Genomic DNA, 13609 nt, shown 5'->3' with positions numbered 1-13609 from the left:
TTTACACACAAAACACATGCATATACACACACAGATACATATATATGCACGCATACATACACATTCACGTGTGTATATTTTAGAAATCTTACACCGAAACTTCCAAATCCAGTTAGTCCTTTATGATCTTCCATGTGCTCATCTTTAAAGTAATATTCATATCTTCAATTAAGTATAGTTCTGGTCACTGTGGGAGAACTCTGGCAGTGGCTTAAAAATTGGCAAAAAAATAAAAATGGGCACCTATCTATCATTGTTCTTTGAGAGGAGAGACTTCCAGGAGAGAAAGCTACTTTGCACATACTTCTTTCTCAAGCTCCCTGTTCTGCCCTGCCCTGACTTGGCCATAGGCCCCAGCCTTTGCCACTTCTTGACTAATCTCCTTCAGAGGAAGAGAAAAACAAGGTAGAGTCAAACTCACACAGCTCAAAAAACACAGTGGCTGGGACTTTCCCTGCCTGTGCCAACCTGATATGCTCTGTTCTCCATCTTCATTTTACTTTCTTACTATAAATTGGAGTTAATTCCATGGAGCTGAGGTCCCCAGGTTTTATCTTTGGAGATGTGTGTTCTGATTTTTCCCAAATCTGGAGATCATTATATATGGGATAAGAGGTGGAGAGTGCTGATGAAAATATAAGTTACTAACAGAAGTAGAGTAATGGGGTCTTTTGTCCCACGAACCACCCCTCCCCACCCCCAGGACTGTCTTACCCACTGCCTGCACTCAAAAAGATCAGCCAGTCCACAGGCAGCCTTGGAGTAATGCCGTGGTAGTAACTTATCAGCAAGGCTGTAAGAGCAGTTGTTAAATGCTTTGGAAGCATTTCTCAGGGATCTTTCACTGAAACATACTTTCCCTTTTTGGGGGGTCCTACAGATCTGTCTTCTAAGGCAACGGGCACACCAAAGAAGAAAGCCGTCGTCCAGGCTAAGCTGACAGCCACTGGCCAGGTGGCCTCTCCAGTGAAAGGTGCCTCACTTGTCACCAGTAGCAATCCCCGGAAATTTTCTGGTTTTTCAGGTGAGAGATTAGAGATACTTTAGCTCTTATGGTCCTTTTAATTTGGAATCCTATTTGGGATTCTGGCTAAGAGTAAGATTCCGTGCTATCTAGCCTCATTCATAATTCGCTTCCCTCTGAGCAGAGGCAGGTGATGGCTTATTTTCAACATTTCACTGGTAGAGCGTTTTTTTGTATATGTTAATCTCTATTGCAGCAAAAGATGTTTGTTTTCAAGACTTTTTCCGCTTGAAGTAGTCACCTGGGTCAGATGGAGATGATTATAACCTGCCCTATAACTTCGTTATGTTTTGGTAATGAAAGGATTTTAAGAAATTGCATCCCTAAACTTGCCCAAACCGAGATGAAAGTATGGAAGATGTCCTGCATGGCCTTTACGTAACAGGTAGCATTGGGCTAGGGGCTTTTGTCTATGTAGTTTCGTCTGTTCTTCAGTTACCTTTGGGAAGTACTTTTATGAAGCCCATCTTACAGATGGTTCATTATGGAGTTAGTATTGACGCTGAGGTCTCGTTAACTCCCAACACCTGCGCTCTTTTACCCTGCACTCCATGCCTCTTTTATTTGGGGACATTCTTGTGACTGACTCAGGTAAAGAAAGTAAAGCCAAACACACAGACTCAGAAGTTGTGGAGAGGTGGCTTTAAGTGCGTGAAAGCACCACAGACTTGAAGTTGGGAGGCCTGGGTTCTAGGCCCAGTGCTGTCACGTGACAGCTTGCTCAGGGGGCAGGTGGCTTTACCTCGGAGCCTCTGTGGCCGCCTCTGTGAAGGGGGAACGGTGACACCTGTGTCCTTCACCCTGCAGTATTTGCACGAGGAGTGCTGGAGAGATCGCAAAAACAGTGCCTGATACTTCTGGGGGTTTTGTTATTTTTAAAACTCTGCGGTTTGTTTTTTATTTGGTGGTAGGTCAAAGCCAGAAATACAGAAGAGTCTGGGTGGCAACAAGGACAGCACGTTCCCGGAAGGGTCTGGATCCTAGGGAGGGAAATTTGGGAGGAGCTGAGAGAAATGGGGTGTTCTAAAGTCTTGCAACCTGCTGAACATCGACACTTTGGAGATTTTGTCCCCTAAAAATCCTCTTCAGACGCCAGGTCAGAGATGAGAATGGATTTATAACTTACAGACCTCAGACAAGAGGAAGCGTACGTCAGCAGCCTGCTCGCGGATGGCTCTGCCGCAAGCTTGCAGAATGAAACGTGCTTTGTGAAGGAGGGGAGAGAGGATCACTCAAGAGTTGTAGAGCTATTTCGGGGTGTCTGGAGGAACGTCTTGCTCGCTGACTACCTTTATTTTGGCACTAAGAATGGTGGGGGGGTGGGAGTGGCAGAGGCCTGGGAATGCCTTCTTTCAGGCCTTGGGCTCCTCATAGTGAGAAGAGATTGAACCAGGTCATCTTTAAGGCTTCTTTGAGCCTGACAGTCTGCAACAGGGACAGTTTCCCACCAACGAACATGTCCCTTGGCTTCTATTTCCATTCTCATCCCCACTTTTCTGGGGGCAGCTTTACCACTGCTCTGAGGTCCGCTTATTCTGTGCAGCACTTGTATAAAGAAGCTGGGCCTCTGCAGGTGCGAAGCCATTGTCTCTCTACTGCTAACAGCTGTGATGCCTGGTGCCCTGCCTGTGGGACAGGTGAAGGTCTCCACCCCGCCGGGCCGTTCTGGGCGGTTGAGTGAAGCTCCGTATAGAGTGCCAGCTCAGTGCTTATTAGTTTGCCTTCCTTCTCAGCAAGGCAGATGAATCATCCCGATGTTTTTCTCTCCAACAGCCAAGCCCAACAACTCTGGGGGAGCCCACTCAAGCCCTCCCCCTAAGGCAAGTCTGTCCTCAAGCAGATGTGACCCCAAGCACAAGGATTGTCTGTTTCGCGAGTTTCGGAAGTTGTGTGCCATGGTGGCTGAGAATCCTAGCTACAACACGAAGACCCAGATCATCCAGGACTTTCTTCGGAAAGGTTCAGCAGGAGGTGGGGCCTAGAACATCCTGGATGGGCTTTTCCTCTGAAGAGCTCAGAGCCATGGCCGGTTTCATGGCTGTGTCAATTGTACAGCTGCACAGGGCTTCACGTGTGGTTTAATCCTCTGTTAATGCCATCTTGAAATTCCCTCTCTCTCTTTTTTTTTTTGAAGTTTTTTTTTTTTAAAGGTTTTATTTATTAGAGTGAGTGCACACACGAGCGCAGGCAGGGGGAGGGGGGAGAGGGAAAAGCAGACTCCCCTCTGAGCAGGGAGCCCGATTCGGGGCTCGATCCCGGGACTCCGGGATCACAACCCGAGCCAAAGGCAAACGCCCGACCGACTGAGCCACCCAGGCGCCCCAAAGATTTTTTATGTTTAAGTAATCTCTGCACCCAACGTGGGGCTCAGACTTACAACCCTGAGATCAAGGGTTGCATGCTCTATCAACGGAGCCAGCCAGGCGCCCCTTGAAATTCTTAATAATTTTGAACAGAGAGCCTTGCATTTTTACTTCTTATTGGGCCCCACAAAGAACGCAGTGAGTTCTGCTCAGAGCACATTGGTGTCACTCTTCTTCTGCCCTTACTTTATCCCCAGGAGGCCAGAAGAACGTACTGCCTTTGACGAAGAGGAAAGTTCCCTATCCTGCACGTTTGATCAGGTTTTTGTGACCCATGTGCACAGGTGGAATAGAATCTTCCAGCTCTTTGATTGATCTGAAAAATCATCACTGAGCATGTGTAGTGTGCTCCTCACTGGGGACACTGAACTGGAAGTGTGGCCCTGCCCTGTGGGAGCTCAGCCGGGGGAGGTAGACACGGGAGCCACGAGCTACCAAATGCTGTGGCCTCTGCCACTGTAATGAAACTCGCAGGGCAAAAAAAAAAGAAAAAAAATGAAACTCGCAGGGCATTGTGGCAGCCCAGACAGCGATGTAGACCTCTCTCTCAGTTCCTTGAGTTTATGTATGTATTTGTTTAAGCTCCATTTCTCAAGAAGGTCTCCGTTCTTCTGTCTCCAGATGGTTTCCACGGCGACGTGTACCTGACAGTGAAGTTGCTGCTGCCAGGTGTTATTAAGAGTGTTTACAACTTGAATGATAAGCAGATCGTGAAGCTTTTCAGCCGCATTTTCAACTGCAACCCAGATGATATGGCACGAGACCTAGAGCAGGTCAGAGGAAAGGGAGGGTAGGCAGCGTTCCAGGTGGGGTTCTGCCAAGCCAGGCACCTGCAACCTCTTTTTTTCTGGTTGGGGCACGTACTGTTTTGGGAAACTGAAACCCGTTTGGGCAGGCTTCCTTTATGAGAGCTGAATGTGAGGCGACAGGCGTCAGTTGCACAAGGCTCCGAGGACTGCGGTCATACTCCTGCAGAGCCCCAAGAGGCCTGGATCTCGAGGGACAGGATTTCAGACCTCCCACAGTCTCTCCTGGGCTTGCTGTCCTGGATGCAGCTTTTTCTTGCTTTTTTCCAGTACAACTTGGTATAACATTCAGCTTTTGTTTTTTCATGACTCCAGCTTGGGCAGCATAGAAAGTTTCTATCTAAGCACCTCCCCCCGCAATCTGATGACCATATTTGTTTCTTAGTTCAAATTCTTTTTTTAATATTTGGGGGGGGCAGTGGGGGAGGGGCAGAGGGAAAGAGAATCTTAAGAAGGCTCCACACCCAGCGTGTGAGCCCGACGGCGGGGGGGCTCAATCTCACAACCCTGGATGAGATCATGACCTGAGCCAAATCAAGAGTCAAGCACTTGATTGACTGAGCCACCCAGGTGCCCCCTAGGTTCAAATTCTAACAGGAATCAAATTGGTTCAGTCCTGGATTATTCCTTGCGTCACCTCTCAGCCAAGGCAGGTTGGTGGCCAGATCCTATGGTGGATAGAGGTGCCCTTTCCAGGAACTGTGGGCGGGATAGATTCTTCAAGAATGAGGTTAATATATGTGAGGTGGGGACAGAAGTGATGTTTGAAATCTCTGGTTTACCTTTAGTCCTGGGGGCTTGGGGGATACACTCAGCCACTCTGGGGTTGCAGCCATTTTGATTTTTGGAGACAGGGCGACGTGTCAGAGACAATCAGAGTCTTCTTTGAGCAGAGCAAGTCTTTCCCCCCAGCTGCCAAGAGCCTCCTTACTATCCAGGAGGTGGACGAATTCCTCCTTCAGCTCTCCAGGCTCACCAAGGAGGATGAGCAGCAACAGGCTCTGCAGGACATCGCCTCCAGGTGGGGGAGTTGCCCGATGGGGATGGGCTTGGGGAGATGGAATCACCAGGAAAGGAAGGTTTGGGGGTCCAGAGCTTTTCAAAGACCAAGTTGAATATGCCTCACCCCTAGGTGTACAGCCAATGACCTCAAGTGCATCATCAGGTTGATCAAACATGATCTGAAGATGAACTCAGGTGCAAAGCACGTGTAAGTACTGGCCCCTCTCTGACAGCCAAGCTGCCCACTTCCTTCGTTGCCAACTGGTGTCAGGGCTTTGGAGTCCCAATCTGGATTCAAGTCCTGATTCTACCTTACTCCTTCCTGCGCAGCCCATGACTTGACCTCGCTCAGCCTCCCTTTTCTCATATAAAATGTCACAATACTCTTCTCACGCAGTTGAAAGTATGGAATATGTTCAGTAAATCGAGTATGAGTTGCTTGCCCCCTCTTTGCTAAGGCAGCCTCCACGTAGACCCAGGATCTCAAAATTGCTGAGTTTTCCAAGAGCATTTTCCCCTTCGGAAGGCTTTAGACAGGGAAACATAAGCCTTCCCCCTATATTGAGATCCCTCCTGTCTGCGAGAACTGACCGCTATCTAAAGCAATGAAGTCAAAGGCAGTGGTTTTTGTTTCTTTGCTCCTGTCTGCCTTGACAGGTTAGATGCCCTTGACCCCAATGCCTATGAAGCCTTCAAAGCCTCGCGCAACCTGCAGGACGTGGTGGAGCGGGTCCTCCGCAATGAGCAGGAGGTGGAGAAGGAGCCAGGCCGGAGACGAGCTCTGAGCGTCCAGGCTTCCCTGATGACGCCAGTGCAGCCCATGCTGGTAAGGCTGCTGCTCCAGCCCCGCTTTGTCCAGATGCTACAACCTTCCTTGAGAGCTGGGGCGGCGGCGGCAGGGGGGTTGGGTGGGGAATGCGGAGGAGTTGGGGCCGGGCACGGAGCAGATGCGGAAGGGTATGTGTCAGCGGGTCTGTAGAGGCGGAGGAGAAGACAGTGTGGTCTAGTAGAAATGTCTGCACTCGAGGCCCAGCTCGGCCAACAGCAAGCTGTAGAGTCTTGAAGGAGTTGCTTAGCCTTTCTTGGTTTTTCATTCCTTGCGTGAGTGATGTATGAAACTTTCTGAAGCATCCACCTAGAATGGTTTACCGGTCGTCGTTCCTGTAGATGGGTGGATGTGTTAAGTAACTCCCAAGGTTCTGTGGCCTACCCCAGAGTAGCTCTGAGAGAGACAGAGCCCAGCTTCCTAGGACAGGGGGCCTTGGCCTCTTCTGGAAAGAAGAAGCTTAAGCAATGAAGACCAGGTGTGACCGAGATCATCTTGAGCCTCTGCTCATTTTATGAGAACTGGGATTTCCTTTCTGCTTAGGTTTTTCTGTGCGACGGGGGCCCCCACCAGTGCTGCCCTGCCTAGTGAGAGAGAGCCTTGGGGCTGCTCCCGTGGGGTGCCGTGCCTTTCCTGAGCCCTTCTTGTGCGTTACATACTACAGCCTTCCGTTAGGCTTCTATGTTTGGGCTGGGGAAGTGTCCTCTCTCGCCCAGAATGTGGGAGAGCCAGCCCCCAAACAGTGGGATCTTCATCCCGGGGACAGGGCTCCTGGCACCTGCAGTTGTGGCCTTTCTGACTTTTATAGGGACTCTTCTTGGAGTCTCTTCTACAGCCTGTCATTTATTCCAAGAGGCATGGGTTAGATCGCTTAGTGATGAACCGCACGGGCTTTGGAGCTGGGCCTAGCTGCGAGCATCCTTCCTGCCCTTCACGAGCTGTATACCTTTAAGTGAGGACTCACGCTCTTCAAGTGTCCGTTTTCTCATCCATAAAATGAAATCAGTGTCACTCCCGTAAAATAGCACACCGAGGATGCAGTGAATTAAACCACCCCCCCCCAGGATGGTCGGTCATCGTCAGGTTGAGTCAGGATGGCGTTGGGATGTGCAGAAGCCCTCCTGGGTCCTGTCCTAATGATCCCCGACCTCTGCTGCCCTGCCAGCCTCCCTGTCACCTACACTCTCTCCTCCCCTCTGCATACCGCATTTAATAGCAAACCAGGGCCCTGCAAGATCCTGAACTACTGAGAAAAAAATGAAATGCTGTTTCAGTGGAATTTTATTTGCTCTAACATGGATCGCATTCATGGTCCTCAAAAAGCCAGCTCCCGTGTCCGCTGCAGCGACGCTGTAGTCCAAATAGGGCACTGCCTAGCCTTGTCCACTCCCCTCGCTTCTTCAGCGGCCTGGCCCGAGGGTATCCTCTGGTCGGCAGGCCCTGGGACCTGGACTCTGGGGCTGTCCTTGCTGAGCAGCCCCCATTGAAGAGCACCTGTAAGTCTCCAGCCTTTTCTTTCCCCACCCCAAGGCCGAGGCCTGCAAGTCCATCGAGCACGCAATGAAGAAGTGTCCTAACGGCATGTTCTCTGAGATCAAGTACGATGGGGAGCGAGTGCAGGTGCATAAGAAGGGGGACCACTTCAGCTACTTCAGCCGCAGCCTCAAGCCTGTCCTGCCTCACAAGGTAGGGGTCCCTTCCTCTCTGCGGGAACTGCCTTTCCCTTCCTGCCCCTAAGAACCTCAAGGCCAGGCTTCCTTGTAGTGATTTCAGCTCCGGGACGCAGTTGGGTTTATTCTGTAGTTGTTGAAGGAATGTATTTACTTTTGGAGTCTTAAAATGAAGGGCTGCTCCGTGGGGACAGCCGAAGAGCCCAGACTTGGGTTAGTACAGAGCCTACAGTGATGCTGGGATAGGGAGCTCACCTGGCAAGTGACTCGCAGTGCTTGTCTTTTGTGTTTCCGTGTCCTGTGTGCTCCCCAGTGCTAAATCACCGCTCGGGGACAGAGGGCTGTGAGCCTGTCATTCATGAGTCTGTTTGATAAAGCTTTATCGAGGGCTCAATCTGGACCAGGCACTGTTCTCGGTAGTGGGTGTGCGGCAGTGGATAAAGGACAGAAGTACTTGGAGGCTCACGTTCTCATGTAAATGCAATCTAGTGGGGACATAGGAAAGTGCAGACTCCTGTCCTTTGTTAAGGGGCATTAAAAACCTTGCCCCTCAGTCCTTCTCAGCCCCCAGAGCCTCTGTGAGTCTTTGGACTCTCCTCAGGGCGGAGCAGTGGGGACATTTGGCCCCAGTAGCTTGTGAGTGATGGGACTTTCTGTGCTAGGACCAGCTGCATTCCTCAGAGCCCTGGGGGTGGGGGGATGAGTTGCGTGACTCCGTGCCGCCCTCACCCTTGCCTTCCCGCTGGAGCCCTTCATTCCCCGTGTCCAGAGGAGAGCTAAGCACTGGCCTCTGCGGGGCCCCAGAACTGCTCCCGGGGAACTGCCCAGGGGGTACCTCTGTTACACGGAAGAAGTTTGGGCCCAGCTTTTCAGAGTTAGAGCCCTTTCCCTGCTCTCCCTCACCGGCTGTCCCTGGTCTCTCCTGTACTTGTGGTTTGTAAAGAGCTGGGTTAGGGATTGATGCCGAGCGGGACGGTGGGACAGACTTCTCCTGTCCCTGCTCTGAGCACACCTGTGTGCCCTGCCCAGGGGAGGACTCGGGCCCCAGTCATGCTCTCTGACCCTCACGGCTGGCATCACTTGGCAGGGGCCGCCCTGGGTTCCAGTGGGACTACTCCCTGTCTGGAACTCTCAGAGACTGGGCTTCTGCCTGTATCAGGAAAAGCTCTTGGTTGCAAACATCCGCTCTTACTCATTTCAAAGATGGCTGTGGGTTCCGAGCTCCCGCTCGGAGACCCTCCTGTTTCCTTGCTGCTCCTAAGGGGGTTCATATCCTCCTTTCCATCCGTCTTTTTGTAGCTCGCCTGTTCTCCCCCACAGTTGTCTGCCTGCCCGTGTTTCCTCCTCCTTCCACGTTTGTCTGCCCCCACCCCCTCCTCCACATACTCAACTCCCTGTTTCTTCCTTTTTCCTCCCAACTCTCCTCCATGGCCCAGAGTGGCTCCATCCAGGCCGACCTCTTCCTGGGCCTCAAACACTCCTCTCCTCTCGTCTCGGTGGCTGCTAAGGCCTTGGTCTGTTTTGCACATGAGTTTGGCTTCCGCATGTTGGTGTTCTGTGTTCCTTCTCGGGCCTGGCTTTCGCTTTCTGGCGTGGCTTTAGGTCACTGCTGCCTGTTTCTCCCTCACCTGAGTCCCCTTTCTGCCCCCCAGGTGGCCCACTTCAAGGACTACATCCCCCAGGCTTTCGCCGGGGGCCACAGCATGATCTTGGACTCTGAGGTGCTCCTGATTGACACGAAGACAGGCAAACCGCTGCCCTTTGGGACTCTGGGAGTGCACAAGGTACTGGCTCAGTGCCAGGTGTGCAGGAGTGAGCGGGTGTGGGCATGTGTACACGTGTCTGTGTGCGCTCTTGCTCTCGACGGAGGGGAATCCGTCACCCACTCGGGGTGGGGCTTATTCTTTGTTTCTGGACTGTTTCTGAATTTAGCCCTGGGTTTAGACGTGTTTTTTGTTTTTTGTTTTTTTACATAAAAGGAGCTAGTATTGGGGACTCAAAATCGGGTTGGTTTCCATTTAGGACCATCTGCCAAGTGCACTTGTGGCCCAGGAGCTTCCAAGCACATACAGGAAGGACTGTTCTGTCCAGAGCTTCACGGGTCCATGTTTTACACTTGCTTATTTTTGGCCTCGTATATCTACGACCTCATTTTCCCTTACAGAAAGCTGCCTTCCAGGATGCTAATGTTTGCCTATTTGTTTTTGATTGTATCTACTTCAATGATGTCAGCTTGATGGACAGGTGAGAGATCTGTTTTTGGTTCCTGGGTTGAGAGGTGGGGGTTCATACTGGACAGGAGGGAGGGGAAGAGGCTGAAGCCTGTGCTGCTTTGTGCCCAGGAACTGGGGAGGAGGGAGCTGAGAAGTCGCACACTTGCCACACACTCAACTCCTCAACTCACTGGGAGAGCCAGTTTGCTGACTGGATTTCCTGAGAGCTTAAGTCAGAGAGGAAACCCAGATCCCCACAGAAGTTTCGGTGCTCCAGCAAAGTGGACTGTTGAGAGAAACAGACTGCGAACAGTAGAGGTTTTCAGTTTCTCTCTCCACAAACAGCACCCATGGGGGCATGAGGCAGGTGCTTTTCAGCTCAGGTTTTGCTTTTGGAAGTGTCCGCCAGGAAGCTGGGGACTAGAGGAGGCCTGGAGGTGGGACCGTCTGAGGGAGAACTAGCGGTCTTAACTTCACTGCATGCAGATTCTTGGGCCTGAGAAACCAGGATTGGCCCCTTGCACACCTAGACATGTGTCCCTGCCCCCACCCTCCCACACTGGCCCTGTCACCGAGGGGGATGGGGGGAGGAGAAAGGGGGAAAGGGAGAGACTTGTCAGGACTTCAGTCCTGAGAACCAGCCAGCCTTGGGCCTGGGGGCAGGGGGGCGGCTGCATGGATGAGAAATGAGAGCGGGAGTCATTTTTCACATGGGACCAGACGGTCTGGGCTAGAGGCCAGTTCTCCCGCAGCTCCATGACAGAAACAGGAACTATGAGGATGAAGTGGCTTCGTACCACAGCTCACGGTTGTCCGTGTTCAGTCACGAGGGAGCCCTTGTTGCCCCCGACAGGCAGAACTGTGAGGCTGGGGGGCTTCCCTCCTCAGCACTCCTTATGGGGGTGGGAGGGGCCCGACCTGACCTCAGCTCTCTCGTCCCCCTTAGGCCTTTGTGTGAGCGGCGGAAGTTTCTTCATGATAACATGGTTGAAATTCCCAACCGGATCATGTTCTCAGAAATGAAACAAGTCACTGTGAGCAAAGACCCCACCCCAGACAGCAGCCTGGTGGTTTGCGAGCAGGGCAGAGAGCCCCTTGGTCAGATGTGACGGGGAGAATGAGTCCTCATTTTCTCACAGGGCTGCCACTGTGTGTAGGTTGTCTAAGTCCCCACCTACGAGGGCAGGCCCTGAAACATCCTTCCTAGCTGGGCTCCCCGTCTCAAGGCTGCAGCCACTTTCTGGTTGGGAGAACGCCTGCTTTGCAAGCCCTTTGCCCGGTGTGTTCAAGTCGGGGTGTTTGCAGCGGGCACTCTGCTAGTGTGCGAAAGGGAACCACCTCCACCTCCCCGCCACGGTGCTCTCTGTTCTCACACCAACCTGAGCATCTCTCTGTTACCCTCAGAAAGCTGCGGACTTGGCCGACATGATAAACCGGGTCATCCGAGAGGGGCTGGAAGGGCTGGTGCTGAAGGACGTGAAGGTGAGCCGCCCACACCCTTTGCTTACTTGCTCCCACAGGCTCTCAGCCCCCCCAGCCTTTCCCGCCCTGGCCAGCAGAGGGCGGTGGCGGTCTGAGGTGGCTGGGGCTGGGGGGCTGCGGGGCCACCTTTCCAGGGCCTGACGGGCTCTGTTCTGAATCCGCCCTGGATCCGGAGGATGGGTGGCCTGGGCACTTTGGTAAAGCCGAAACGTCGAGGAGGTAAATCTCGGCCTCCTGGAGTTCCCATTCTAGTTTGAGGTCTCTCTCTGCTCTTCCCTCAGGGTACATATGAGCCTGGAAAGCGGCACTGGCTGAAGGTGAAAAAAGACTATTTGAACGAGGGGGCCATGGCGGACACAGCTGACCTGGTGGTCCTTGGGGCCTTCTATGGGCAAGGGAGCAAAGGTAAGGATGGCCTCAGCCCCTGGGGCGCTGCTTCTGTGAAAGGCACCACTCAAGGTGTAGCTGGCCTTTTTACTGGCGTGGTCTGCCGGCGCAGCCGGTCCTGCCTCCCACGGTTGTGGGGTCAGGGGCCCCAACCCAGCCCATGTCTCCTCAGGCGGGGACATCTGACAGCTACAGACTTGGGCAGGGAGAGGTCAGGCAAGAATATCCCATGCTCTCTGGCACAAAGAAGCCCACTGTCGGCTAGTTTCTGGGGGCCTGGCCACTTTCTCCTCAGGGAAAACCTCAAAAATCTCCTGACTGGGGGGGAAGGTGCGAGGTCTTGAGTGGACAGTGTGCCAGACGCTGTTTAATTTTTTTTTTATTCCTCACCAGAGTCTAACGAGTTATATACGATTATCCCCAGTTTACTGAAAAGGAAAATGGAGCTCGTAAAGGTTAAACTTGTACAGTTAGTAGGAGGTAGACCTAGGAGGTGAGCTCGGCGCTCTGATGCCAAGGCTCAGGCCTCTCCCCTCCAGCAGGCTGCCCCTCACCAGGCCTCCATCCACAACTTAACTCACCCCCTCCGCTCGCAGGTGGCATGATGTCCATCTTCCTCATGGGCTGCTATGACCCAAGCAGCCAGAAGTGGTGCACAGTCACCAAGTGTTCGGGAGGCCACGATGATGCGACCCTTGCCCGCCTGCAGAAGGAACTGGACATGGTGAAGATCAGCAAGGTGAGCAGGGGAGCTGCTTGGCCCAGGCCTCTGGACTGGACCTTGTCCCCGAGCCTGGCTGTGCTTGGCAGACGACAGGGATCGTCTGTGTCCGCAGAAGGAGAGCCGCTGCTTGGCCGTGAGAGCAGCGCAGTAGGTCTTCCGAGGCTTTGCGCACCCCCCTTGTGGAAGCTGGCCCGCATGCCCCCCAGTGACGCCTTCTCGGGGCAGGGAGGGTCCCATGGGGTGAGGGTCAGCTTTTTGTGAAAAGTCACCTCTTCACACAAGCCCCTGACAAAGGGGGGTTCACGTTTCATTTTGGCTTGGGAACGGCCCAGGACAGCATCTTTTTTCCTCCAGGATCCCAGCAAGATACCCGGCTGGCTGAAAGTCAACAAGATCTACTATCCTGACTTCATAGTCCCAGACCCAAAGGTACCAGCCCAGTGGCCTGGGCTCCCCCAGCCCACAGAGTGAGCTTGCTGCCTCCCTAGCACCACAGACACGCCCTCTGGGCCTCACTGACCGTGTCCAGCCCAGGATGGGGGTCTGGACTGTTCCGCCAAGGGATGGGCCAGTCAGCACTGAGGAATTGTCCTTAGTGTGGGCAGGAGGAGAGGAACCGTCCCCTAGACACACACAAATGGTTTGCTCTGGAGGCGACTGGGCCCATTCCTTCCACGCGCTGACGGAGGAACTGGGGCCTCAGCCCCAGAGGGTCTGGAACTTGCCTCGGGTCACGGAGCAGCAGCAGGCGCGGTGGGACTAGGGCCCATCTCCCGGCCGACGGCCGGCGCCGGTCTGCATTGCTTCTCGCTGGTTGCGGGCAAGCCTGCCTCCCTAACCGGCGACTGAACTCCTGACAGAAAGCTGCCGTGTGGGAGATCACGGGGGCCGAGTTCTCCAAGTCTGAGGCGCACACGGCCGACGGGATCTCCATCCGCTTCCCACGTTGCACCCGCATCCGTGATGATAAGGACTGGAAGTCTGCCACTAACCTCCCCCAGCTCAAGGTGCCAGCTTCCCTTGCACGTGTGTCCTCCACCCCCGTCCCAGCTTCGCAGCCCTGGCTCTCTGGCCTGCTCACGCGTTCTCTCCTTTTGTGTGCGCGTGCACGC

General features: G+C 53.3%; 1 protein-coding gene across 1 annotated transcript in view; it reads left to right on the top strand.

Moving 5' to 3' along the window:
* Window positions 1-889: 889 nt before the first annotated feature.
* Window positions 890-13609, top strand: part of LIG3 (DNA ligase 3) — a 15562-nt gene continuing 2842 nt past the window's right edge. The window contains exons 1-15 of the mRNA XM_081805360.1: window positions 890-1024; window positions 2798-2995; window positions 4009-4160; window positions 5048-5214; window positions 5326-5403; window positions 5853-6021; window positions 7552-7707; window positions 9344-9475; window positions 9856-9935; window positions 10851-10938; window positions 11309-11386; window positions 11668-11791; window positions 12370-12512; window positions 12852-12926; window positions 13358-13504. Of these exons, the coding sequence (XP_081661486.1) occupies window positions 2920-2995; window positions 4009-4160; window positions 5048-5214; window positions 5326-5403; window positions 5853-6021; window positions 7552-7707; window positions 9344-9475; window positions 9856-9935; window positions 10851-10938; window positions 11309-11386; window positions 11668-11791; window positions 12370-12512; window positions 12852-12926; window positions 13358-13504 (1665 nt within the window). The 5' untranslated portion in view covers window positions 890-1024; window positions 2798-2919. The remainder of the gene's footprint in view (window positions 1025-2797; window positions 2996-4008; window positions 4161-5047; window positions 5215-5325; window positions 5404-5852; window positions 6022-7551; window positions 7708-9343; window positions 9476-9855; window positions 9936-10850; window positions 10939-11308; window positions 11387-11667; window positions 11792-12369; window positions 12513-12851; window positions 12927-13357; window positions 13505-13609) is intronic.

The sequence above is a fragment of the Leptonychotes weddellii genome, chromosome 15 (genome assembly GCF_054177405.1).
Source record: "Leptonychotes weddellii isolate Sample4059 chromosome 15, ASM5417740v2, whole genome shotgun sequence".
Lineage (NCBI taxonomy): Eukaryota > Metazoa > Chordata > Mammalia > Carnivora > Phocidae > Leptonychotes > Leptonychotes weddellii.
This window is presented reverse-complemented; position numbering and strand designations above follow the sequence as displayed.